At 59.1% G+C, this 27838-nt stretch overlaps 1 protein-coding gene across 1 annotated transcript in view; it reads right to left on the bottom strand.

Annotated features, from left to right (window-relative positions):
* The window catches only part of PKP1 (plakophilin 1), a 39857-nt gene extending 26493 nt beyond the window's left edge, over positions 1 to 13364 (bottom strand). The window contains exons 1-2 of the mRNA XM_027565831.1: positions 12968 to 13364; positions 3811 to 3917 (exon numbers count right to left, since the gene is read on the bottom strand). Coding sequence (XP_027421632.1) covers positions 3811 to 3917; positions 12968 to 13169 — 309 coding nt within the window. The 5' untranslated portion in view covers positions 13170 to 13364. The remainder of the gene's footprint in view (positions 1 to 3810; positions 3918 to 12967) is intronic.
* Between the last annotated feature and the right edge of the window lie 14474 nt (positions 13365 to 27838).

Here is a 27838-nt window from a genome sequence, read left to right as displayed (position 1 = left end):
AGCCCGGAGGCGGGGTCCAGTCTGCTCCCCGTCACCAGCCATGAGACCCTGGGCCTCACGGGGCCGGGGGGGCCTCAGCTGTGCAGCGTCAGCCTCGGTGGGCTCCGACACTCCCCAAGCCTGGTCCTGAGGACAGGGCTGAGCACGCCCCACCCTTCGGCTCAGCTCACCCACTCCCCTTTCCCCAAGGTGCTGGGCTCTGGGCTCTAGCCGTGTGCCGCCCCGTAGACTCAGTCTCCAAGGGCCAGGAGGCTGGAACGAGCAGAAGAGAATGGACAACTGACTGGTCAAGGCTTTTCTCTGGACCGGTTCTTTCCCTCGAGCCCCTGGGTGGTGTGTCAGTCACTGTGCTTCATTCTATTACACGCCCTCTACGTCCAACTTTCTTGACTTGTGACATGTGTGTGTATGTGTGCTAAATCACTTCACTCGGGTCCAGCTCTTTGCGACCCCATGGGCTGTAGCCCACCAGGCCCTCTGTGCATGGGATTCTCCAGGCAAGAGTACTAGAGTGGGTTGCCATGCCCTCTTCCAGGGGATCTTCCTGACCCAGGAATCAAACCCTTGTCTAACATCTCCTGCATTGGCAGGTGGGTTCTTTACCACTAGGTGCCACCTGGTAAGACTGACTTGTAATATAAATGGTTGTAGATTACAAGTAGTATAAGTAATATGATGACATATATATATCTGGAGAGGGAAATGGCAACCCTACTCTGGTACTCTTGCCTGGAGAATCCCTTGGACAGAGGAGCCTGGTGGGCTACAGACTATGGGGTCTCAGAGTTGGACATGACCGAGAGACTGACACACACACATATATATATCTCATCTATGTTTTTTAAATTAGAAGACTATTGCTGAAATAGAATATAAGGTAGAATCCTAAGGCTTTTTAAACACCTTTAGAACTTTCCTTTCTGGAACCGCCCACAGGTGCTTGGCATATTTAAATAAAATCCATGCTCAAGGGTAGCCAATCTTTGTTATCTGAAGTTGATTCAATGTCTCAAGCCTGAGAAGTGAGGGTCTCAGAGGGCTGACTGTCGTTTCTGCTCAAACACAGGTCCTGACAGCACAGAAATGGGGCTGGTTTTCTTAGGGGGCCCCTAAAATGGCGCTAAAGACCAGTATATTTTATGAAGCTTTTTAGGGTCACGAGTAACGGCAGAGCTGGCGCAATCCTGCGGCACAGCCACCGAGGCCTGCGTTCGCCTTGCCCGCGTCCTCTCTGGGTTCCTCCCAGTTCCCTGCTTCTCTGAGGGGAGCTGGAGGCTCCTCTGAGGAGGGTCCGCGTGCCCCGTGCGCCCCCAGCCCCGCCCTCTGGGCCGGTTTCTGGGGAGGGGATGGGGCTGAAGCCCCCTGGCGCGGGCGCACCGTCCCTGGGACAGCCCCTTGGCCTGAGGCTCTCCCTGCATCTCCGCTGCTGCCCGCTGCTCCGCGGCCTGAGTCCCAACCTGCTGGGTTCCGCCGTCCTGGCTGACACGTGCTGGCTCCAGCATCAATTCTTCCACCACCATCCCCCGCCCCTCCCGCCGCCAAATCCCCGTGTGCGCGCAGCTGTGCGCTGTTCCCAGAAGCCTCCTGAGCGGAGCGGAGCCAGGACGTGCCCCGACAGCGCCGGCCCTGAGTCATGTCTTAAGTCCCGCCAGCAGGCCCTGGAGGGAGGGGTTCTCACCAGGTGTCAGCAGGCAGGCACCGCGAGGGTGGGGGCGGCGGGGACGGGCTCAATGGGGGGGAGAAACACTCAGCCCTGCCACACTCAGGCTCTGGGAGCAAGCCCTGGGAAGAGCTCGCGTAGCCCTATCCAAAGGTCCGCTGAGACAACGCCTCCCGGTCCACCTGACGGGAGCAGCCCGGGGGATGGACCCAGGGCAGGTGAAGCACCCACGGAGGGGAGCGCCGGCACCCGGTGGTCAGAGCTTGATCCAGAGCCACAGCGCCCAGGTTCCGATTGGGCAACGCACCGCCATGAAGACACACAGCAACTGCTCAGTCAGCAGCTTACTCATCCTCGCTGCTGGTCCCGTCCAGGGGCCTGCCCTCCTCTCTCCTCGCCCTTTCCATGGCATTATAAGTCATCCCCAGATTCTGCCTGGTCATCGGTCTACGTGTCAAAGCCTTTTGCTCACATCTGTGCCTGAACTACCAACCTGCTGGGCCCACTGTGCTCAGCAGGTATTGGCCCTGGTGTTACCAACTGACATCAAAAATCTGAAAAAAGAGGGCAAATGAATGCACAGCAAACCTAGTTAAACCTGTGACATGCAAGAAAGGCGAGTCCCCCTGTCTGAGCTACCAGGGAAGCCCAGTCCTCCCTGCTGCTGCTAAGCTGCTAAGTCGCTTCAGTCGTGTCCGACTCTGCGACCCCAGAGACGGCAGCCCACCAGGCTCCCCCGTCCCTGGGATTCTCCAGGCAAGAACACTGGAATGGGTTGCCATTTCCTTCTCCAATGCAGGAAAGTGAAAAGTGAAAGTGAAGTCGCTCAGTCGTGTCCGACTCTTAGCGACCCCATGAACTGCAGCCCACCAGGCTCCTCTGTCCATGGGATTTTCCAGGCAAGAGTACTGGAGTGGGGCCAAGTCCTCCCTAATGAGCCTCAATAAGACCTCAAGGAGGAAGGAATCAAGGGGATGACAAAGAACATGTAACTTGTAGATCACCCACCTCTCTCTTGCCCGGGACCTGGACAATCAGGGTGACATCTGTGAGCAACGTGGGCTCAAAGCCAGAGCTGCTGAAACCCAAGCCCCAGCGCACAGAGCCCAGCGTCTCCTGGAAAAGCTGTCCCCGCTGCACAGGCCTCAGGGGCCTCGCAGAACTCCTGGAGCAGTACAGGCTGACGTGGACGTTAGCAAAAATAAAGTCACGGAATCTGCAGACTGGGCGAAAACCTGGGCGTCGCCTAACCCAGCACCCCGATCTGGAGGAGCAGGAGACTCCTGTGTGGGCTTGTGTGGTTGAACCAGAGCATCTGGTTCAGTGCTTGGCGTGGAGTTAGGGCCAAAGAGGTATTTGCCCAGTAATGGGTGATGGGCACAGCAGGTGAGGCCACAGAGGACGGTGACAGGGCCAGGATGGAGGCATCGAGGACAGTCTCTTGCTCAGCTTTTTTAATGCATATTGTTTCATTTAGTCCTGACGACAACCCAGAGGTAGACTCTGTCAGACCCGTCCTACATGTGGAGAGACTAAGGCACAGAAGACTCTGGCCCAAGGTCACAAGCCCAGTAGCAGCACAACTAGACTCTGAACGTGAGTCTGTCCAACTTACAAACTCAAGCCATGCCGCCCTGGCACACACCCTCACTCCAGAGCTGCCATGCCGCGCCCTGGCACACACCCTCTTACTCCAGAGCTGCCGCCGCCATGGACGCCCCCGCCCCCACCCTCAGGGGACCTCCAGAGTCCCGTCCTTGGTCATCAGCACACACTGAGGAGAGGGGGCCCCTGGGGATTTTCCTAGAAATATCTAAATATGCCCATGACCGGACCACAAGAATTCAAACTTCTTTCAGATCCATGAGTAAATCGGACATAGGAGAAAATGGACTTAAAAAAAAAATGATGTTTTGTTTATGCCTTTTCTAAAATGTTCTCATTTGATACATTTAGAAATACCCACTCTGCCCCGAAGGAGGCTGCAATAGCGCGACGTGAAATAATGGCCAAGCAAACAGACCGGTGAGGAATGGGGGGCTTCCCCTGGGGGACCCTGCTGCCCCCCACCTCCTTCTCAGCAGCCAGGACGCTTTCTCCTGCTCAAACCAGGGACCGTGCCTGCAAGTGCCCAGGAAGCGGCTCCTTACCGGGTAGCCCCACGAGCCGCTCCCCGCCTGGAACTTGGAGTAGAAGCTGCTCCGGCTGCTGGTCCCGTAGTTGTTGTAGCTGTCGGCCAGGCCGTCGTACATGGAGCCTTGGGGACAAGGACAGGGGTTAGGACGGTGCCGGCCCCGTGCTGCCCCCAGCCCTCGTCCCCCAGGCATCGGCGCCCGCAGAGGAGACCAGCAGGACAGGGAGCAGCCCTGTGCCCGCCTCTCCTCCTCTGCCCGCCTCCTGCACAGTAGCATGGCTGCAGGCTCAGCTCTGAGGGCCCCGGGCAGCCCTCTTCCGGGGTCTACCTGCAGTGGGCTGGCACCAACAGGTCAGGAGCTGGCCTGGGGGGCCTCGGGCCCCTGCCGCCCTGGTCCAGGGAAGCAGGACCCCTCGCTCCACGAGGAAGGCCTTCCCGCTCAGGGGAAACAGCCAGGAGGTGGACATGCTGGGCACAGAGGCTCTGCTCAGGGCCACGGGGCAGTGCCCAAAGATGCGGCCCGCACCCGGCAGACTCTGGTTCCCGACCCAGATGGGGCAAGGGGCCTCCTTCCTCTCCCAGGTGCCCCCACCACTGAAGGGGGAGCAGCCACCGACCTCAAAGGACCAGGAAGGAGTAATTACTGTTTTCCCAGAGCGTGTGGGCCCGCAGATGACAGGGTCCGCAGGAGGACAGAGTGTCATCACGGTTATTAGGGGCAAAGTGGCTTCGGCTCGCAGAGGGCGGCCTGGGCACGCAGCCCCTTCACCGGAAGTGGGGGGGGCGCTTCAGGACCTCTGGCTCTGCACAGCAGGGGGTGGGCCCTCAGGATGCCCGGCTCTGCATAGCAGGGGGGGAGCCTCAGGACTTCCAGCTCTGCACGGCAGGGGGGCGTGGGGGGGGTCCTCAGGATGCCTGGCTCTGCAGGGCGGGGCGGGGGCGGCTCAGGATGCCCGGCTCTGCCCGCTGCCTGGAGGCTGGCTGGGACCAGCCTGGGGCTCCGCTCACGCTGTGTCTCGTGCTAAGCCTCGGCTGCAGACGCAGAATCGTAACCGTCAGTGAACCCAAGCTCAAAACCTGGGAGCGAGCTCCGCCCGTGGGGCTGTCCTGGGTCTGAACCCTGGGCCGCATCCCGTCTGGCGCCCCATTTCCTGGACCGGGAGCTGTGGCCTGGGCGTCGGGAGCGAGGCTGGCCCCCAACCTCATTAAGTGACGGCCCTGGGGAAGGTGGGTCCCGGCCAAGGGCCTGAGTTCAGCTCCAGGGGCAGTGTCTGGCTCAGTCCGCTCCCCCCCGGGGCTGTGCCCCACAGGCCCCCACACCTCTGGGGGTGGGCACTGAGCCCCCGAGCGGGGAAAGAACGCAGAGCAGGGGCAGCTTTGCAACATGGCTGGCATCCCCGCCTCGGGCCACCTCCTCTGTCTAGAGCCAGGTGACCCTGACAGCTCGTAGGAGGGACCCTGCCCCTGACTCCCCAGGCCGCTACCACGGAGGGCTGCTGGGGCCACTGGCTGTGGCAGAGACCCCTGCCCTGCAGCCTAGAGGTGTTGAAACTGGTCCTGGCTCTGGACCTCGGTGGGGGCTTCCCAGGTGGCTCAGTGGTAAAGAATCCACCTGCCAGCGCAGGAGGCACAGGACACGCAGGTTCAGTTCCTGAGTGGGGAAGATCCTCTGGAGAAGGAAATGACAAACCACTTCAGTATTCTCGCCTGGAGAATCCCATGGACAGAGGAGCCTGGTGGGCTACAGTCCATGGGGTCACAAAGAGTTGGGCACGACTAAAGAGACTTGGCACGCACTTGCACTGGGCCTAGCCTTCCTCTTCTGGAGAAAGAAGGGGTGGGTTCTCTGCACCTCCAGGTCCCAAGACTGTGTGATCATGACAACTCTCACTGTGGCATTCAGGGAAGCCAGCCTTCTTGTCTCTAGAGACAGGCTTCAGCAAGGAAGCCTTGGGCACCCAAGGCTTGGGCATCATCGTCTCCTTGGCTGCCAGCCTCAGGGTCCCTCCAGAGGTGTGCCCATTCCAGGGTGCCCTGGGCCCATCAGGAGGAGCCTGGAGGCAATCTTGCGGACATGGACACCCAGGGGAGCCAGCCGACAGCCGGCGTGCTGTCCACCTCCCCTCTGTCCAGCCCACTCCTGCAGCCCTTCTGGGTGGGGCGGGGGGAACAGACCAGGGTCCCACAGGGCAGGAACTCCTCACCCAGGGGTGGGTGTGGGCCAGCCAGCCGCTTTGGATGGAAATCTGGGCTGGAGACAGACACGGGGTCCTGGGACAGGCGTCCCCAGGAGGCTCCATGGAGGGCAGGCTCCCACGGGGCCCCTCCCTGCTCGAGAGGGAGGCGGTCAGCAGTGACGTCACCAGCTGAAGCATCTCCTCCCCTGCCTGCACCTGCCCGCCTCCCTCTTACTTCCCTCCACATGACAGAGGGGGAGTTCTCTGCCATGGATCTGGAGTACCCTATCAGCCAAGGCCAGTTCCTGTGACCCAGGTGGACTGTGGTGGTGACAGGTGTGGGTGGCAGCTCTCACTTCTGGTTGGACCAAGGTCTCCAGGCCCTTCCAGGCAGCTCCTGAAGGCACCTTCCCAAGATCATCTGCGACTGGGGGTCAGACTTCCTGACTCCCACTGTGAGCTGCCTGGCTTGGCCTCCTTGTGAGGACAAGGCTGCCATCACACCAGCCAGCACTGCTTCTCAGGCAGAAGGCAGCTGCTTGTGGGCTGTGGTTTCGAGGGAGGGGAGTCCAGAGACCTCACACACTTGCAGTCACAGCTTGCAGTGTGCCAGATACTCAAAGGGGTGCAGGTGGGAGGTGAGCCGTTTGTGAGCCCTGCTCCCACAGCAGAAGCAAGGGCTCCCTCTCCTGACTCGGGCGGGGGTCTGGTTGGTAAGCACCACCCTCTGAGTCAAGTGCAGCAGGAAGAACATGGGGCTTCTCCCTGAGGGTGATGGAACAGCTCTGCTGGCTTCTCCACTGGCCCCTTGACCTTTCTGGACACCACTCCTAGGAAGCCTTTCACAATGACCCCCACCTGGTCCCTGCTCCCCAGGCTGCTGTTGTCTCAGTGCTGGGCACGGTGAGGTATGGGGCTCCCGCCCAGCCCGCACCTGCAGCAGGACACTGGGGTCCTTCACTCCACTCGGCCAGGTCCCCCCTCACCCAGAGAGGACCCTGATTGGTCCGTGAACTGGGGAGAGACTGGAGCCAGAGTGCCCACAGCTGTAGCCCTGGAGGGGGGTGGGAAGAAGGGTCCCAGCACCGCTCACTCCACATTCACCCCACCTCCCGGGGAGCACGGCACCCACAGTCCTCTCAGGAAGGGCCGTGAGCCTCTCTGTCCAACATGTGTCTGCCACGAGGTGTCTGCCCACCCCCAGAAGTCTGGGGTCAGAGGGCAAAGGTCCGCCTTCCCCGTGGGGTCAGCATCGTCAGCCGTTTTGCCCGCACAGAAGCCTCATTTGGGTCAGCAATCGGGGGAGACCCATGCCGCAGACGAAAGCACCTGGGGTCCTCCCCTCGGGCCGCACAGGGGCGACTCGCCCCGGGTCACCGGGGAGCCCTCGTCAGGACGCCCAAGACTCTTCCCCCGCCGGGCGGGCGGACCCACCCGGGATGACTCATCCTTCCACCTCCAGGCTTTCCGTGGCCACACCCGCCACACCTGAAACATTCCTGCTCTCCTCTGGGTGGGCCCCGCCCCCGCCCCCGCCAGCTCCCCCAACCCGACCATGGCCAGCTCCTCCTGGGGAGACCCCCCGGGCGCTCAGGCCTCCCGTGGGGCCGGTCAGCACGTGGCCACCTGCTGGACGCACTCCTGCCGTGTGTTCTTCGTGTGTGTGTGTGCGTGTGTGTGCATGTGTGTGCGTGTGTGCGTGTCGGGGGAGGTCCCCACCCACGCCAACCCCAGGACCGGACTCCACCTGGAGGAGGTCCTCGGGACATTAGCCAGCCTGCCGGCCAGGCTGCTCCAGGACAGAGTCCACCCCCCTCCCCAGCCCCCACGCCCCACCCCCACGAGCGCCGGGCCTCAGAGAGGGGCGCCTCCAACGGCCCCACAAGGCCCTGTCTTCCGGGTGCTCTCGTGCTTACGTCGATTCCTCAGCACAAAACCTTGAGAAAGGACGCCCACTACCTTTTGGCCCTGAAATGCTTTTGCTTCACCCCCTAAATCCCTCCCATCAGGGGTGCCCAGCAGAGAGGGGCCCACAGTAAGAGGGACTTCAGTGAGACAGTAAGGACTGTGGGGAGATGGCACAGGAGACGCCTGGGCGCCTGGACCGTCCAGCAGCCCGGCGCCTGCCCTCCCACCACCAGGCATGGCGGGAGATGTTCCGCCCTCGCCCAGGCCAGAGGGGAGCTCTGGACGTGCCACCCAGCCCTGGATGAGGGCGTTCTACCCAGCCCCACAGCCACCCTGGCACAGTCCTGCCCATTCCCGCGCACGTGTAGGAACAGACACCAGAGCAGCCTGGACCGCCACAGCCCTGTCTCCCCCGTCCCTCGCCAGCACACGTGACTCCGAGGGCTGGCCGGGGCGTGCTCAAACCAGCTCTGAACCTGCTTCTCCTTCTGATGATCTGTGCGCGGCCACCGCTGAGCCTGAGGGTTGAGCCAAGGGCAGGGCTGGCACAGGGGGCAGGGCTGGGCAGGGCTCACCCCGCGGGGGGTTCCAGAGTAAACGACTGTCCCCAGCTACCGCCACGCTGGATGACATTTATATGTGTGCGTGTGTGTGTGTGTGTGTGTGTGTGCACGCGCATGCGATGGGGTGATCCCCACACTGGGTCTCTGTCTGAGGCAGGGTGGAGACAAGAACAAGGATTCCTGAACTCTGTTGCAAGTCCACCTGACCACGCTGTCCCCACAGTAACTAAACCAGAGCCTCCAGGGTGGGACCCGGGCACACGCATTCTTTAAAACTCCCAGACGGTGCCAACACATGGCCACGATTGAGAGCAGTGTGCACTGGGAGATATTTTTTAGTGATCCGATGCTTCCTGGAGGGAGACAGGGAGGGCTGTGTCTTGTGAGGAGCGGCCTTTTGCCGCGGCAGGTGGTTTGGGGAAACGGTCTGCAGAGGCAGCGAGACAAACAATCTGCTTCCAGTGAAACATCGGGGGGCGATCGCACCCCACCTCTTACGGCTGCACAGACCCAGAGAGAGGCAGGGCTGGCCTGAGGTCACACAGCAGCTGGCAACAGCTCCAGAGAGCGCTCAAGCCTCCGGGGGCCAGCCGGACTCCTGCTGCTGCACGAGCTGGGAGGCAGGGTGAGTGTGTGTGCGAGGACACCTGTGTGCACATGTGCGTGCCTCAGAGGTGCAGCCAATAAAGAGCCTTGCACTAGGCTACCTCCCACTCCCGGGAAGCATTCTTTCATTTTGTTTTGTTCAAACATCACACAACTTCTAGGAGTCATGCCCTGTAGAGAGGTGGCTCCCAGAGTTTTAAACCTCGAACAACTGGGGTATTGGTGTAGATAGTGTGGTGTGTGGGGAGAGGAGTTTGTTTTGTTTGTTTTTTAATCTCTGTCAATGAGCTTAGCAAAGGGGCAGGAAGCTGGGCAACGGCGTGCGCCGTGGGACAGCCGGGCTACTCGGCATTTTAGCATGTGTTGTCACAGGCCGGTGGAAATGCTGGCTAAATCCTCAGCTCCGAGCCAAGAGGCCTTGTGAAGAAAGGAGGACTGGCTCCCGCGAGGTGTAATCAGGACACTCTGCTCTGGGACAGGCCGCCACAGGCACCCCGCCCTCCTTGCCCCTCGGCGCTGGTCCCGAGGGAGAAGCCCAGCAGAGCCGTCTGAGCCTGGCCCGTGCCCGGGACGGGGCACCTTCCGAGAGAGCGGAGAGCGGACCCCTGCCCTGGGTGCAGCCTTGTGCTGAGACATGGCCCACGCAAGTCCAAGAGCCAGCCAGCGCGGCCCTAGACGGGGCCGTGCCAACCCTCCCCCTGGGTGCAAGCCTCCGCCAGGAGGGCCTCGGGGAGAGGACACCTGCCCCGCGCACCCCCCACCTCTGCCCGTGCTGCTGAGGAGGGTGCAGATGGGACCCCCAGCCCGTGGTGACGCCTCTCGGGGCAGTGGGCAGAGTGGGCGGGTCAGGACTCCCTGGAGTGAGGAGTGGTGTGCAGAAGGGAGTGGGCTCCAGCATGTGTGTGTGTGCGTGCAAGGGTGTGCCCATTCATGTGCGTGTGTGTGTGCATGCGTGTGTGCACGTGTGTGCACATTCGTGTGTGTGTGCGCGTGCGTGTGTGTGTGTGCGCGTGGTGGTGGTGGCAGGTTTGGATTTGAGTCTGAGTAGGCTTGGTCAGCTTTCAGCAGAGGCTCTGAGCGGAGTGTAAAGGGCGTGAGCGCCACAGGGCCTTGGGCGGGACGACAGTGCACCAGCCCCTTCCCACACAATCCACCCCGCATGGACTCCCCCTCAAGGGGGTCACATTTTCCAGCCCCCATCTCCCACTGGGCGGCCACCTCCCCAGGTTCCTTCTGCTTTCCACCTGGGCTTACACCCTTTGCCCATGGGCACCCTTAGGAAGCAAGGGCAGCCACACCCCAGAGCCCCTTCAGGAAAAGACGGCGGGGGGGGCAGGGGCAGGTCCCGAGTAGACTCCTCCTGAAGGGTGTCCAGGCCCCAGAGACCCCCTCCCTCCCTGGGCACTGCCTGGCTGGGCAGGGCATCTGTCTGGGCCCAGGTTTTGGGGGAGGGCACGGCGTCTGCGCCAGGCCCCTTCCACGGGCCCCTTTCCCCATCCTCCAAGGCTCCAGGCCCCTCATGTCACGGACCAGGTGGAGAGCAGCCCCGTGGGGCCGGAGCCAGGGCAGGGGCCCGGGAAAATCAAAGACCCCACAGAAGCCTGCTCTCCTGTCGTGGGAAACGGCAGGAGAACCGAGTCTGTCCTGGGGCGGAGGGGGACGGCCTGGCATGCGGTCCCCCCAGGGACCCCGTCACCCGTCCTGGGAACCAGAGCACATGCGTCAAACGAAACCAACGGGACAAACAGAGACCAGAGCCGGCAGAGGTGGTCGCGGAGCGCACAGGGGGCGCCTGGGCGGTGCTCGCCAGAAGGAGGGGATCCCTCGGAAGACAAAGCCAGACAAACCAGAAACACTAGCTCCAGGTGGCCTGACGGCCTCGCCCAGTTACAGCGCCCGCTGGGGAAACTGGTCCAAGCCAAGGGTAAAAGGGACACGCCTACAGGGTCAGCCCTCGGAGAGGGACGCACTGGCTATCGGCAGAGTCCACGCACACCTGCTGACGCCCCCAGAGGACCTCGTGGTGGAGGCGTGGGAAGGGGAGGGGTGGACGTCGCCACGGAGAGGGAGGCTGGGGCGCCCAGCCGGCACCCCGTTGGGGCTGGGAGGGGGCATCGGGCACCTCGCCTGGCTGTCTTCTACAGAGCTGCGGCCCCCAGCGCAGGCCAGGGAGGAGCGGGCGAGGAGGGACCGGCGAGCCCCGTCCCAGGGAGAGAGGAAGCCGGCTTGAGCAGCGACTGCGCTGCGCCCAGAAAGGGGACACTTGTTTTCCAGTCCTACTTCCAAAAAAGGCTGGAAGCAGCCGCGGAGGCCCCAAGCAAACACGAAGGTGGCAAGCACTCCGGAAGCTGCGACTTTGAGTGGGAGCCTGGCGGGAGAGGAGCCAGGGCAGGGGCACAGAGCCACACAGGCATGCGGGCTTGGGCGCAGAGCAGTCCTCTGCCAGCCATCTTCTCGCCCTCAGCTGTACCTGGGGCCACTCAGGGGAGAGAAGGAGGCATGGAGGTAGAAATCGTGAGCTGCTGTGTGTGTGTGTGTGTGTGTGTGTGTGTGAGAGAGAGAGGTGGTGTGTGTGTGTGTGCATACCTGTGTGCATATGGACCACGGGCGGGGGTCCGTCCCCTTTGTCTCCTCCTCTTTACTACTCTCGTCTACCCCACTCTCTCATGAGCTCCTGACTTGAAAAATATACCTCTTTTTTTTTTTTTTTTTCAATAAATAAACCTTGGTTGACCTGTATTGGTTTACAGTCTGCAGCTTCCTCATTAGCCTTAAACTACTAGGCTTCCCTGATGGCTCAGACAGTAAAGAATCTGCCTGCAATACAGAAGGCCCGGGTTCAGTCCCTGGGTTGGGAAGATCCCCTGGAGAAAGAAATGGCAACCGACTCCAGTATTATTGCCTGGAGAATTCCATGGACAGTGGAGCCTGGCGGGCTACCGTCCATGGGATCCCAAAGAGCTGTACACGACTGACCGGACTTTCACAAACTTAACTAAATAATTAAGTAGAAGGTACCCGCTGACTTACATGTAATTCTCACTGGGAAATGCTTTGTATGAGTCTTTGGTCTAGAACTTCCACTGAGGCGACTGTCAGGTAACAGACCTTCCTCCTTGAGTTTCAGGGGTCCTGCCCCTTTCTCCTGCCCTTCCCTGACAGCTGGGGGACCTCAGCGCGGCAGGGAGGGGCTGGCCAGGCCCATGCCTAGATCAAGGAGTGCCCAGCACCAGGGCCCAGCCAGGGGTAGGGGCGGTTCTGGCCTCCAAGCAAATTGCCTCTGGCCTCTAAGAGGCACACTTCTACACCGGCTGAGTGGGCAGGCGAGTTCTGAGGGAGAGGGGGCTGCTCTCAGCCTCGAGGGCGTCCTGGACCCTTCCCCGGGCTCAGCCCCCACGGTCCGCGCTGCCCTGGGGCCACCTGGGAACCACACTGCCTCCTCCGGGTGTGAGGCTCCCGCGCCGGCGCCATCAGAGGGCGCCTGCCTCCTGTGCCCGGTTCCCGGAGTGCGAGCCCCTCCCGAGTTCTCGGCGGGCTCCGTGACTCCCAGTCCATCCCAGCCAGGCACTGGGCGGCCCCTCCGCCCCGGACCGGGACCCCACAGCTAAGTCCGTGAACGTTGGGGTGGGAAGGGTGAGGGGCGCTCGACCACGGGCAGCTGGGCAGGATCGGGCTGGGGAGAGACCCCTGAGCCGGCTGGGGAAGAGAACCCCGGGACCCGAGGTCGGCCCTGACTGTCCGCCACTGAGCGGTCAGGGCCGCGGCTCCACGGTGGACCAGGAGGCAGGGCGCACCCGCTGGGGCCCTCCGCGCGGACCCTGCCCCGCGCCGCCAGATGGGGACGCGCGCGCCCCTCGCCCTGCCACCTGGGAGGCGCGTCGGGGAAGGGCGAACGGCCACGCGGGCATCCGGCCCTCACCTCGGTTGGAGTGGCTCAGGGTGGACGACTGGGAAGACTTGGACTTCTGCCGCTTGACGGTCATCATCACCTGTTCCTGCACGCGCTGCCGGCCCGACGTGCCGGTCTTCATCTTCTGGTCGGACGGCAGAGCCAGCGTCGAGTTGTCCTGGTCCTGGAAGCATTCGTAGGCCAAGGCGGTCTTGAGCGGCGAGTGGTTCATGGCGGCGCGGGCGCGGGGCGCGGGGCGCGGGCCTGGAGAGCGAGCCGAGCGGCGCGAGGTGCGGGCGGCGGCGGAAGCGGGCTCTTCTCGCGCTCAGCGGCTCCCTGTGCCCATAGAGCGACGGTCCGCGCGCGCGACGGCTCTGGGCTGCTCCCGGCGCCTCCACCCGCCGTCCGGGCCCGGCACTGGAGGGCCCGCCCTCCGCCAGACTGGATATACCGCCCCGCCCCGCGCCGCCCCCTCCCCGCCGCGGCCGCTCCGCAGGAGCCCCGGGCGCCGCGCCGGGCCGGGCGCTCTCGGGGGCAGGGCTTCCAGTCCCGAACGTGGACCGTGGCGGCTTCCTCCTTTCTCTCCCTTTGTCCCCGTCCCTCTCGCCGCGACCTGCCGAGGCGAGGCCGCCTCCCGGGAGCCGCCCTCTGGCCCCGTCCTGCGCGCTCAGGAGTAAAGCTTGCGCTCAGCTCAGGCCGCGGGAGACTTCTCTCCAGGAAAAGAGTCCTTCTCCACGGAGCGCCCCGCACAGCCCGATGCCCGTCTCCCTCCGTCCAGGGGTCAGGGCAGAGACCAACCCTGTGGAAGGGGGCTCCCAGGCTGACGCAGGAGCACCGCCCTGTCCAAAGGCTCGGGGCTAAGACACCTTCCGATCTGAAGGGAAGGGGTGTGGGCCCGAAGCCCACCCAGGGCGAGACGTGAGATGCAAAACCATAGGGGAGCACCCCCACCCCGTCCCGGGCATGGGCTCCCCAGGGCAACACCTGGTGAGCAGTGGGTGTCTCTGAAACTCCGGACTCAAATCCTAAAATGGGCTCCTGGCCGTCTTAGGGGCTCAATAAAAGTCGGTTTTAGCGGATGAATGGAGACTGGCTAACTTAAGGCAAATTAAGGTAACATGAAGTAACTCGAATCCTGCCCAGATCCTTACAGACAAACTGGAAGGATGCCTGGCCTTTTCAAAGTACCCGGTGGTGGATTTATTACCCTGGGAAGTTGCGCGTGCTCACCCACACTCCCTGGGGACACGTCTAATGAGGCTTTGTTCCTGTAGCCTTGTCTTCAGGCCCAGAGGTCGCTGGCACCAGGGGACCTGGTGTGTAACAGGAACTGAATATTTTAAACTTATGTTGATGGAAATCTTTCTAAAGGCAGCGCGCCCTGCCTTTCCCTGTTAAGCAAAAGACCCTGAGCACAGTCGTGCCCTTCCTGACACGCCGGACACCCAGTGCTGAGCTGTAGTGCGGCCCAGGGGCTCCTCCAGCAGTCACCTCTGTTCTCCTTTGTAGCTGGCACTCACAGCTCATGTCCTTCCCTTTCAGTTTGCCCTTCTGCCCTGTAGAGGGGACTCTCAGAAGCTGCGCTTGTCAGGGATGCTGTGAGGAGGAATGGATAAGCCTGAGGACGGTCTTAGGGCCCACGTGATGGTCACTCTCTGGCTGCCTGAGACGTGGGTGTTACAAGCAGCAGCCCAGCTGTTCTCCATAATGCATTCCTGGGAGCCACGTGCAGAGCAGAATATCGTAAAGCACATCATGGTTTCAATAGAAACAGTTTGATAATTGAGGGTTAGGTCCCTAAGAACTTAGCATCAAGTAAGCCAGAGATGTGACCAACGACAGGTCATAGATAGCCAAGTGCACCCCCTGCAGACTTCGACCATCGCTTCCAGCTGTAAGACCCCACTTCTAGCCTCAGTCTGTCGGGGCTGGCCATCATCGGGCCCACCTTCTGCAGTTCCCTGACCCAGAGAGCAGGTAGACTGCCCCTGGTCTCCAGTTAATACATGGCAAGGCCTCCGTTCCCATCAAGCCTGGCTCTCCCCTCCACACGACCAGCCTCCTTGTAAAAGCCCTATAAAATTGGCCTTAAAGTTCAGGACACACCGATGCCAGAAGCGCCCCATCGTCCTGTAAAGTACACATGACCACACATAACAACCCGAGTCCATTGTATCACACACCTGGACCGCCTACAACCCAATGTGCTGGCCGTAATAAATGCCAATTACATCTTTGAATGATGAGAGTTTTGCTACCGGGAGGATGCAGAAGGGCCCTGAAGGGGGTGACGGAAGTACCCGTATCGCTACAGAGGGCCTTACTTACCCCAGGAGGTCAAAACCGATTATCTTTAGAATCGCTTCCAGATGTGAAGTTTTTCTAGATGCTTCTCTATGATTTTGGTTTTATCATTGTGATATACTGAAAGCCACGGTGAGTATTCGCTGTGCTCCCGCCAATCAGCACAGTCTGGGCCCTTCATGGACAGCCTGGTTTGAATCCTTATGATCTTCCTATGAGCTGAGTACCAGCGCCATCATCTTTCTTTTTCAGATGAGCAAAGAGGCTTGGCAAGGTCACCAGGCTGGTAAGCCGCCTGAGCACAGGCAGCCTGGACCCAGCCCTGGGGCACCTGGGGATGGTGCTGGACGGCCTCTTTGAGATGTCCCCGTGACAAGCAGCCGCTGAAAGCCTTCCGTGGACCAGCCTTTTAACAGCATCTGTTCCATCACATGGCATGAAAGCCAGGCCTCCGGGGACCCAGCTCCAGCTGCCTCCCTAGTTCGCCGCATGACGCTGGACTGGCCCCCTCTTCTGTCCTCCCCACCAAATCTGTGAAGTGAGGAGGTAGACTTGGCGGCTCCCAAGCCCACTGTCACCCTAACACCTGGATCAGTTACCTCGTCTCTCCTACCTCCAACACCAAGGAGAAAGGGAGTGTGGCTGTGGATGTGGATAGAGGGCGGGCTGGTGCCAGGGGCCCGTCCATGCTGCAGACACGATTTTATCTCCCCAGAACCCCCCAGAACCTGCAGGAGATATGGCTTTGCCGATGAGGAAACACACTGAGAAGCATGAAGTCAGTGGTGCAGTGGAGACCTGAACCCAGTCAGACCTCCACCTCGGAGAAAGAAAGGGAGGGGACTAGGGCTTCCCTGGTGGCCCAGGGAGCAAGACTCTGAGCTCCCAAGGAGGGGGCCCCGGGTTTGATCCCTGACCAGGGAACTAGATCCCACAAGCTTCAACGGAGAGTCTGCATGCCACAGCTGGAGATCCTGTGAGCCACAACTAAGAGTCCACGCAGCCAAGTAAAGACACAAAAGTTTTAAAAAGAAGAAGAAAGGAAGCGGGCTCATGCAGCAAGTCTGGGACCACAGTGAGGGGTATTCTGGCTGGAAGACTCTTGCCATCCATCACCTCCCTTCTCCACCTGCCCCAGCCCTGCCTCATGGGGCCCTGCGTCAGAAACGGGCTGAGAGGGTCACAGTCCCCAATGAGAGAGCAGAGGTCATGAGGGCCCCTGAGATGAGCATGCTCTGGACAGCATGCCTGTAGATGGTGAAGATACCTTAGTGAGTGTGGGTGACGAGTCCTGAGGGTGTGGGGCAGTCTAGGGAGAAAGCATCTTGGAAGAACTTAACCCTGACTTGATTCGGAAACGAGAGTCGATTTCATCCTCAAAGATGTCGCCATGACAAGTACGAACGAGGGTCTCACCCTCTGCCCCTGCCCTGCAGGCCGCTGTGACCCCGAGTCCACCACTCTCAATGCTCAAGGTTCACAGCTTTGTGACCGAGAAGTGGACGACGGGCTCCTTCATTTGACGGTGTCCGTGAGGACCGCCCGCTTGGCAGGCCCTGTCCTAGGACACGATGCTCGAAGAGACCAAGTTCCCCTGCATCCAGCTCACCCCCTGGAGGCGGGGGAGGCAGCGGCAGCCGATCCAGGCAGGAGCCCTGGCCCGGGTGGAGGCTGAGAGCATGTCCCTGGGGCTCCTGTTTTCAGTCCCCCAGGTGAGGGGGCCACCTCCACCCAAACCCCAGATGGAGCCAGAACTGGCGGCTTCCCAGGTGGACCCCTGAGCTGGGAGGCATGGCCCGCCACGTGCAGCTCAGTCCTCAGCGCCTGCCTTGTCCGCCTGCACCTGCCCTCCGCTGCAGGTAGCTGTGGGCTTCCCGTTTCGCCTGCCCAGATGTTCCAGCTGAGTCCCTGGTCAGCTCGTGGGCTCCCCAGTGGCTCCCCAACTCGGGAGCCACAGAACCTTCCCTGGGGGATCCCGCTGCCCTCCCCAGCCTCTCAGCAGCCTCCCTTCTCGCTCTCTTCCCTCCCAGCCCTGCCCACTCTCCTGGTGCCCAGTGCCCATTCCATGTTTTTGCACGGCCGTTGCTCCGTGTGCCCCTCACTCAGGCTGTCCTGTGAGCCATCCCAGGGCTAAAAGGCTACAGGCGGTCTGGGAGGGTCAGAGGCCAGTGCTCAGGCGGTCCGTCTCAGCCGTGTGAACCATGGGTGTAAAGGCCGCAAACCTGGCATGTCCTCAGGACCCACAGACCAGGGTGGCCTCGGGGTGTGTGGGGGAGGGGCGCACGAGTGGGCGCAGGCAGGCGGGGTCCCGCAGGGCTCCGTGTGGTGACGGGAGTGCCCTGTGTCCGTGCTGACTGTGCCAGCCACAGCACAACGAGAGGCGGGTAACACAAGAACCTGGCCTAACGGACATGCACACTCCTGTACCTGTGGGTCTCCCTTTGAATGCAGATTCCAAAGAGTAGCAAGGAGAGATAAGAAAGCCTTCCTCAGCGATCAGTGCAAAGAAACAGAGGAAAACAACAGAATGGGAAAGACTAGAGATCTCTTCAAGAAAATCAGAGATACCAAGGGAACATTTCATGCAAAGATGGGCTCGATAAAGGACAGAAATGGTATGGACCTAACAGAAGCAGAAGATATTAAGAAGAGGTGGTGAGAATACACAGAAGAACTGTACAAAAAAGATCTTCATGATCCAGATAATCACGATGGTGTGATCACTGACCTAGAGCCAGACATCCTGGAATGTGAAGTCAAGTGGGCCTTAGAAAGCATCACTACGAACAAGGCTAGTGGAGGTGATGGAATTCCAGTTGAGCTATTCCAAATCCTGAAAGATGATGCTGTGAAAGTGCTGCACTCAATATGCCAGCAAATGTGGAAAACTCAGCCGTGGCCACAGGACTGGAAAAGGTCAGTTTTCATTCCAATCCCAAAGAAAGGCAATGCCAAAGAATGCTCAAACTACCACACGATTGTATTCATCTCACACGCTAGCAAAGTAATGCTCAAAATTCTCCAAGCCAGGCTTCAGCAATACATGAACCGTGAACTTCCTGATGTTCAAGCTGGTTTTAGAAAAGGCAGAGGAACCAGAGATCAAATTGCCAACATCCATTGGATCATCCACTGGAAAAGGCAAGAAAGTTCCAGAAAAACATCTACTTCTGCTTTATTGACTATGCCAAAGCCTTTGACTGTGTGGATCACAACAAACTGTGGAAAATTCAAGAGATGGGAATGCCAGACACCTGACCTGCCTCCTGAGAAATCTGTAGGTAGGTCAAGAGCAGCAGTTAGAACCTGACATGGAGCAACAGACTGGTTTAAAATTGGGAAATCAAGGCTATACATTGTCACCCTGTTTATTTAACTTCTATGCAGAGTACATCATGCACAAGCTGGAATCCAGATTTCTGGGAGAAATATCAATAACAGATATGCAGATGACACCACCCTTATGGCAGAAAGTGAAGAAGAACTAAAGAGCCTCTTGGTGAAAGTGAAAGAAGAGACAAAAAAGCAGGCTTCAGATCAGATGAGATCAGTCGCTCAGTCATGTCCGACTGTTTGCAACCCCATGAATCGCAGCACACCAGGCTTCCCTGTCCATCACCAACTCCCGGAGTTCACCCAGACTCACGTCCATCGAGTCAGTGATGCCATTCAGCCATCTCATCCTCTGTCGTCCCCTTCTCCTCCTGCCCCCAATCCCTCCCAGCATCAGAGTCTTTTCCAGTGAGTCAACTCTTCGCATGAGGTGGCCAAAGTACTGGAGTTTCAGCTTTAGCATCATTCCTTCTAAAGAAATCCCAGGGCTGATCTCCTTCAGAATGGACTGGTTGGATCTCCTTGCAGTCCAAGGGACTCTCAAGAGTTTTCTCCAACACCACGGTTCAAAAGCATCAATTCTTCAGTGCTCAGCCTTCTTCACAGTCCAACTGTTACATCCATACATGACCACAGGAAAAACCATAGCCTTGACTAGACGCACCTTTGTTGGCAAAGTAATCTCTCTGCTTTTAAATATGCTATCTAGATTGGTCATAACTTTCCTTCCAAGGAGTAAGCGTCTCTTAATTTCATGGCTGCAGTCACCATCTGCAGTGATTTCAGAGCCCCCAAAAATAAAGTCTGACACTGTTTCCACTGTTTCCCCAATTATTTCCCATGAAGTGATGGGACCGGATGCCATGATCTTCGTTTTCTGAATGTTGAGCTTTAAGCCAACTTTTTCACTCTCCACTTTCACCTTCATCAAGAGGTTTTTTAGTTCCTCTTCCCTTTCTGCTATAAGGGTGGTGTCATCTGCATATCTGAGGTTATTGATATTTATCCCCGCAATCTTGATTCCAGCTTGTGCTTCCTCCAGTCCAACGTTTCTCATGATGTGCTCTGCATAGAAGTTAAATAAACAGGGTGACAATATACAGCCTTGACGTACTCCTTTTCCTGTTTGGAACCAGTCTGTTGTTCCATGTCCAGTTCTAACTGTTGCTTCCTGACCTGCATACAAATTTCTCAAGAGGCAGGTCAGGTGGTCTGGTATTCCCATCTCTTTCAGAATTTTCCACAGTTTATTGTGATCCATACAGTCAAAGGCTTTGGCATAGTCAATAAAGCAGAAATAGATGTTTTTCTGGAACTCTCTTGCTTTTTCCATGATCCACCAGATGTTGGCAATTTGATCTCTGGTTCCTCTGCCTTTTCTAAAACCAGCTTGAACATCAGGAAGTTCACGGTTCACATATTGCTGAAGCCTGGCTTGGAGAATTGTGAGCATTACTTTACTAGCGTGTGAGATGAGTGCAATTGTGCGGTAGTTTGAGCATTCTTTGGCATTGCCTTTCTTTGGGATTGGAATGAAAACTGACCTTTTTCAGTCCTGTGGCCACTGCTGAGTTTTCCACATTTGCTGGCATATTGAGTGCAGCACTTTCACAGCATCATCTTTCAAGATTTGGAATAGCTCAACTGGAATTCCATCACCTCCACTAGCTTTGTTCGTAGTGATGCTTTCTAAGGCCCACTTGACTTCACATTCCAGGATGTCTGGCTCTAGGTCAGTGATCACACCATCATGATTATCTGGGTCATGAAGATCTTTTTTGTACAGTTCTTCTGTGTATTCTTGCCATCTCTTCTTAATATCTTCTGCTTCTGTTAGGTCCATACCATTTCTGTCCTTTATCAAGCCCATCTTTGCATGAAATGTTCCCTTGGTATCTCTGATTTTCTTGAAGAGATCTCTAGTCTTTCCCATTCTGTTGTTTTTCTCTATTTCTTTGCATTGATCACTGAGGAAGGCTTTCTTATCTCTCCTTGCAATTCTTTGGAACTCTGCATTCAGATGCTTATATCTTTCCTTTTCTCCTTTGCTTTTTGCTTCTCTTCTTTTCACAGCTATTTGTAAGGCCTCCCCAGACAGTCATTTTGCTTTTTTGCATTTCTTTTCCATGGGGATGGTCTTTGATCCCTGTCTCCTGTACAATGTCACGAACCTCATTCCATAGTTCATCAGGCAGTCTAAGTCCCATCATTTCATGGCAAATAGATGGGGGAACAATGGAAATAGTGACAGACTTTATTTTCTTGGGCTCCAAAATCACTGCAGATGGTGACTGCAGCCAAGAAATTAAAAGGCGCTTGCTCCTTGGAAGAAAAGCTATGACCAACATAGACAGCATATTAAAAAGCAGAGGCAACACTTTGACGACAATGGTCTGTCTAGTCAAAGCTATGTTTTTCCCAGTAGTCATGTATGGATGTGAGAGCTGGACCATAAAGAAAGCTGAGTGCCGAAGAACTGATGCTTTTGAACTGTGGTGTTGGAGAAGACTCTTGAGAGTCCCTTGGACTGCACGGAGATCCAACCAGATCATCCTAAAGGAGATCAGTCCTGGGTGTTCATTGGAAGGACTGATGCTGAAGCTGAAGCTCCAATACTTTGGCCACCTGATGTGAAGAAGTGACTCATTGGAAAAGACCCTGATGCTGGGAAAGATTGAAGGCAGGAGCAGAAGGGGACGACAGAGGATGAGATGGTTGGATGGCATCACCAACTTGATGGACATGAGTCTGAGTAAACTCCAGGAGTTGGTGATGGACAGGGAGGCCTGGCGTGCTGCAGTCCACGGGGTTGCAAAGAGCCAGACACGACTGAACTGATACTACTGTACATCAAATAGATAAGTAACAAGCAAGCACTGTCTAACACAGGGCACTGGATAGTCTGTGCTAGATGTATACACGGATCTAGGTCTATTCTGCTAGATATTCAGTATTCTGTGATAATCTATACGGGAAAAGAATCTGAAAAAGCATGTGTATATATACACACATATGTATAGCTGAATCACTTTGCTGAACATCCAAAACTAACACAACATTGTAAATCAACTATATTTCAATTAAAATGTTTTTAATTGCTGCTAAGTCACTTCAGTCGTGTCCGACTCTGTGCAACCCCAGAGACGGCAGCCCACCAGGCTCCCCCGTCCCTGGGATTCTTCAGGCAAGAACACTGGAGTGGGTTGCCATTTCCTTCTCCAATACGTGAAAGTGAAGTCGCTCAGTTGTGTCCGACTCGCTTCGACCCCATGGACTGCAGCCTACCGGGCTCCTCCGTCCATGGGATTTTCCAGGCAAGAGTACTGGAGTGGGGTGCCATTGCCTACTCCGTGTTTTTAATTAAAAAATACTAAATGAAGTAAAAAAAAATTTGATGCCTCAGACATACCGGCCATATTTCAAACACCCTCAATGCACGAGTGCAGTTATTAATAGCACTTTAGCTCAGATGGTAAGGAATCTGCCTACAATGCAGGAGACCCAAGTTCTATTCCTGGGTCAGGAAGATGTCCTGGAGAAGGGAATGGCTATCCACTCCAGTATTCTTACCCAGAGAATACCACGGGGTCGCAGAGTCAGACACAGCTGAGAGACTGAGATGACGACGAGCCCGGGGACCTCCAGCATGGGATCCTGCCGGCCTCTCTGGGCCTCTGTCTGGGGCTTGGATTCTGTTCTAAGAGGCTTGAGAGGCCACCGAGGGGCCTGAAGCAGGAGGGACGAGTCGCTCCACACCCGCCTCCTGCCACCTGTCAGCTCATCAGCCCTGTTTGCCAAGGAATTCCCCCAAACGCGTGGATTCAGTGCCCCCTCCAGGGCCCGTGCACCTGGCACCTACCTGGCAGCCCCGGCACTGTAAGAGCCTGAGGGACGGGCTGAGAGCCACTCCTTTCTCTCCCCACTGCTCATGCTGGCACACACTGCAGTAAACGCTTGCTGTGTCCACCCAGGGCACCTGCCCGCTCTGGAGCCAGGTCTCTGGGATAATGGAGGCCCAGCCTTCGCTCTCCTAAAGGCTGGCTTCTCCCAGCACCTTCATGTTCCTCTCACCACCTGCTGGCGGGGGTACCCCCAGGAAGCACACGACCTCAGCCCACCTCTCGGCCTCCAGGGAACGCAGGGACCCTCTCTGCACACCTCCTGAGAGAAGCCCGCCCCGGGAAGTCAGAGTGCCCTGCCTGCCTGCCCTTCCCAGTCATCTTGGGGAACACCAGTCTAAGGAAGTGTCCTCCCAAGGATCTGAACGAATGAACTCTGTGGTGGCCCCTCGCAGGGTTCTGGACCCCTGCTGCGCTCGGGGGACCAGAGTAGGACTGGACAGACCCTGGACTTGAGTCCTGGTGTGACCTTATGCCACCCTAGGTGTGGGTGCCCGAAGCCCTGTCGTCCCAGGTCATCGCGCCTGGAGAGTCCCAGGGGCCACAGAGTGGCTGTCCGCCCTCGAGGGGGACGTCCTGCGAAGGGACCCGGGCGGCAGAGGCCGTGCCCCAAGCCCCTCGCGGGGGTCCTGGTTGGACGACTGGAGCACGTGACGAGGGACCCGGTCCCCGAGGCCGCGCGGGACCCGGGGGCGGCTGTGCCCCTCCGTCCACGCCACCAGCAGGGGCCAGGGGCCAGCTCCGGCCGAGTGGGGCGGGGAGCAGAGGCCCGCGGAGCCGGCGAGTCTGGGCGGGTCCTGGGCGCTGGGAGGGGCCGTTTCAGGGGCCAGGCCGGGCTGTGCACGCGGCCCCCGACACCCCGGGATTCTCCGGGAGCTGCCGCTCTGGTCTCCCTGGGCAGGGCAGTGTCCGAGCTGGGGGCTGGGCGGGTGATGAATAACAGCCGCAGCCGGCCCGGCCCAACTGGCTGCTGTCAGCGCGGGATCTGCTCCGCCCCGCCCGGCTGCCAACCCAAAATTCCAGTTCTGTTCTCCCCACGCGGCCAAACCCAGCGCCCGCCCCGGGCCAGCGCTGCTGTTTTGCAAACCTGTGACAGGACTGGGCTCCGGGCGGGGCCTGGGCCTCAGGATTGGGGTGCGGGTGGGGTGGAGAGTGGAGTGCATGGGGGGCTGGGGACGGGGCAGGGGTGCACGGCTCCCTGCAGGACTGAAGACCCCCGAGCACAGGCTCCAGGGGCTCCCCAGGAGGCGGCCTGGGGAACAAGACCAGGCCTTTGCAGCCACTGCTAGCTGTGTGACCTTGAACCAGCCGCTTGACCTCTCTGCCTCAGTTTCCCCTTTGTTGTCTAGTCACACCTGGCTCACAGGCTTCTTGTAACCATAAACACGTATAAAGTGTTTACCACCCGTCTGGCCCCAAGCCAGGCGCCCCGCAGGAGCTTAACGACAAGCGGAGCATCCTTCCCTCCTCCCTGGGGCCTCCTGTCCACCCCCCAGAGCCCCCTGCACTGCTGGCCACTGCTGCCCCTCCCAGGCTCTAAGGCCCAGCCCCGCCCCTCCGCCTCCATCCTCTCCCCTCCCCCTCCCAGCCAGAACCGTCCTCTGCGGTCCTGACTCCGGCGTCATTGACTTTGGAGACCTCAGAACATCACAGGTGGAGGGGGTCTCGGAGACCATCTGCTCAAGCCCTGGACCCGTCAGAGGAGGCGTCTGAGGGCAGAGACGATGGGACCCCGCCTCGCACAGGCCTCCTGCACCCCAGAGGCCGGGCTGCGGCTCCCTTTGGGGGACGGTGGGGGGCGGGCTGAGTGGTGAAACAGTGGGGAGACTGAGGGCAGCCCTTGCTGGGAGAGTCCTGGCGTTTGGAGGCCGTGGGAGCGGGGAGCTGGCAGGGCTGAGGTATGAGGCCCCCCCGGCCCCACCCCCTCGCCGCGGGCTCTGTGCTCCCCTGGGTCCCACAGTCACCTGCCCCAGCCCTCACAGCCTCCTGGCAATAGGGTGAGTCACCTGTCCGCGCCCCAGACGGGGCCACACCCAGGCCAGCTGGCACCCCACGGTGTTTCTGCTCTGAGCTGCTTCCTGGCAGCCTGCCAGCCACGGATGGGCACTGGTGGGGCTGCGCTGAGTCCCGCTGGGGGCAAGCCCTGTCTGCATCACCCCCCCCCGCCCACTGCCTTGGCTGGGAGCCCACCCAGTGCTTTCTTAGCAGGAGCCCTGACAGCCAGCCGGCCAGGTGCCCCGGCTACTGGGCCCCATGGGCGCTGGGCTTCAGGCTACTTCGAAAGGTCTGCCGTCTCCCGCTGACCCCGCCTGAGTCGGGGGCCACAGGGGTGTGATTCATGGCCTCTCTGCCTGGTGGGGTGGCTGCTCCTCCTCCCGACTCAGCCCCATCACACCCTGCCCTCACCCCCCACCCACAGGCGCCCCTCCCCACGGCGCCCTGAGCTGGACAGCTTGCCTTCCCCAGCGCATGGTGAGGCATCCGCATCACCAGCGTCCCTGAGACAGGGCCCGGTAAAGCAGTGTTTGGATGTCCCGTTGGTGTGTCGTTAGGACATCCTGTGGCCAGTGGCCCGTTTGGGCACCGCTCTGCCCAACGCCCCCCGCCCCGCCTTCCAGGAGGTACTGTCATCCCAGAGGCCCTGCTGGAGGTGTGCTGGACTGGGCCCGTAGTTACAAGGAGCCAGAAACGGGGGGGCCTCTGACGCCGCCGTCTGTAGCCTTAGCCCTGCGCTGGCTGCTAAGCTCTGGAGGGGCCAGGGGGCCTCTCCTTGCTCTGCAGGGCTGCCCACGCTGCCCTTCTGCCCCCAGGAGGCCAGGGCGGCTTGTCACGGAGGATTCTGCCCCCACCCCGCTGGCCTGGGACTGGTGACTTTGAACTCCACTGAAGCCAGACACACCTGCCCACCTTACTGCCCTCAGCTCAGACCTCGGGCTGGGGAGGGTGGGCATAGTGACGTGGTAGTAAAATTTGCGGCCTTTTGGGAACGGGATGCTGGGGGCCAAGGGCAGTGGGGGGCAAGTGTGCGGTCCACGTGAGGAGTCCTGAGAGGGGATGTCCTGGGGGACTCGGGGGAGGGGGCACTCACTGGCATGGTTCACCTCTGCTTTTTGCACAAGGCTTCATGACCCTGCTTCCTGTCTGTCTAGGTCTGCAGTCTCCAGAGTGGTCTGGGATCTGCCCACGCGTTTCCCTCCCGAGAAAAGTGTTGCCCCGTCAGCGCCCCTACTGTGAAGCCGGGGCTCAGAACGACTGCAGGACTCAGTAGCCGAGCTGAGCCTCTGAGGTCATCCCTGCAGCCCTCGATGGAGGACTTCCCTCCACGCCCACCCCTCACACAGCACAGGACAGTCTGGGGTGGACTGAGCTGCTGGAGAGCACAGTCATCTTGGGGGGCACTGGGGCACCCCCCAAAGGATGTGTCCATATCCTGCCCCCGAACCTGGGGAAGGAACCTTGTTGGGAAGGGGTGTTTGCAGATACAGTCAAGCGAAGGATCTGGAGATGAGGCCACCCTGGGTTGTGGGTGGGCCTGAAGCCCATGATCAGCGTCCTTCCTGGAGGAGGCAGAGGGCGATGGAGCCAGGGAAGAAGGGCATGGAGCCAGCAGTAGGGGTGGCCACGCCACCAGCGCTGAGAACGTCTGGGCCCCGGAGGCCAGACCATGCGTTGGGTTCCCCTGCAGAGCCCCCAGACCATGAGACGGGGCCCTGTAGGTGTGAAGACGTTGGATGGGTGCCAACCTGTGCAGCTGCCCTGGGAACCAGACTCGAACCCTGAAGGCTCTCGGTCACCTGGCCTGAGCTGCCGGCCTCCCGGCCAGCCCCCAGGGTGCCTGTAGAGTGTGAGACCCAGGGCTGGGGGACGGTGCGGCGTGAGGCCTCGACCAGGGGAGGGGGCCCCAGCATGGCGTGGCCCCGTGGCCTGGCACCCCACACAGGCCCTCTGCTCCTGCCCAGCACCTGCCCACTGCCCACCTCCCTCCCCTCTGCCAGCCGGCTTTGGTTTCACTCGCCCCAGAAAAGAATGTGCTCCAAGGGCTCTGGGAAAAGTAGCCAGGGACGTCACCTCCCCGGGAGGGATTTACGAGGCCAGTTACACCTTTGCAGGAAGTCAGTCTCCACACCCCGCCCCTGCCGCCCCCTCCCCGAGGCCTGTGGCTTCATGCACCCCACTTAATGGGATGTCTTCAAGCAGCGAGGGGATGAGGCCGCAATTAAGCCCGACAGGGAAACACAATGGGGCCCTGTCTCCGAGGGGGCGGTCACCCCGAGAGCTTATGCAGCCTCACGTGCCCTGGGAGGCGTGATGCCTCCTTTTACACAGGTAAACTGAGGCGCGTGTCTGGGAGGGGAACCAGAGGAGGGCTCCGGTTCAGTCACTGGTTCATGACACTGGCCAAGTCCTTGGTCCAGAAGGTCCATCCTCATGGTGGGATGGTCTACCAGCCCTCAACAGGAAGCACAGTTTTTTTCTTTTTTTTTGTTTTTCAGAACTCCCTACAGGATTTGCTGGAACTGCTTAGAGATGTCAGGTTGGGCTTGACCAGCTTATTTTAATAAGCAGTGGGAGGTGGTGGGAGAGGGGAGGATGGATTTCTAGGGGGAAAGAGCCCTGGCCTGGGGGTCCTTGCCCCCCAGCTGCCTGGCCTGGCCCCCGACTTGCTGTGTGACTTTGGACAAGTCACTGCGTCTCTGGGCTTCAGTTTCCTGGCCTGTGGAATGAAGGAGCCTGGTGGGCTACAGTCCATGGGGTAGCAAAGAATCGGACACAGCTCAGCCACTGATACTTTCACACTTTCTGAGTCACTGGAGAAATACCATAAAGTTCTGAGTTTTTCTTTTTCTAGTGCCCTACCTGGATTACGCAAGTTTTCATCATTTAAATTTTCCCCTTTAGCTAAAAGAAACAGACAAAATGCAGATTTGGGAGTAATGGAGAGACTGATATGGATTGCAGTAGAGATATCTGTATATCGGTATAATCATTTCTGCTTTGGAAACTGTTTACCATATAAGCTCTGTCCTAAATCAGAGCTTCTCAAACCTGAACGTGCGTCGAATGCCCTGGGAGTCTCCTTACGACGCAGGTCTGGGGCACACCCGGGGCTCTGCATTTCTGACGGTGCGGGTACTTAGACGGACGGCTCTCGGGACAGGCCACCTGACCGGGACGTGGCCAACACTGTGGTTCCCCGGTCACTGCCCTCCCCGGGCACTGCTTGAAGAAGAGACAGGCTACTGGTGTGAGTGCTTTGTTGGCTGCAGCGTCCAGAGCACACACGTGTGTCTTTAGAAGACCGCGGCGGTGTGGTTAGGACTTTGTGTTGGGAGACAAAGGCGCCTCTCAGCAGGGCCTCGTAGGT

The sequence above is a fragment of the Bos indicus x Bos taurus genome, chromosome 16 (genome assembly GCF_003369695.1).
Source record: "Bos indicus x Bos taurus breed Angus x Brahman F1 hybrid chromosome 16, Bos_hybrid_MaternalHap_v2.0, whole genome shotgun sequence".
Taxonomy (NCBI): domain Eukaryota; kingdom Metazoa; phylum Chordata; class Mammalia; order Artiodactyla; family Bovidae; genus Bos; species Bos indicus x Bos taurus.
This window is presented reverse-complemented; position numbering and strand designations above follow the sequence as displayed.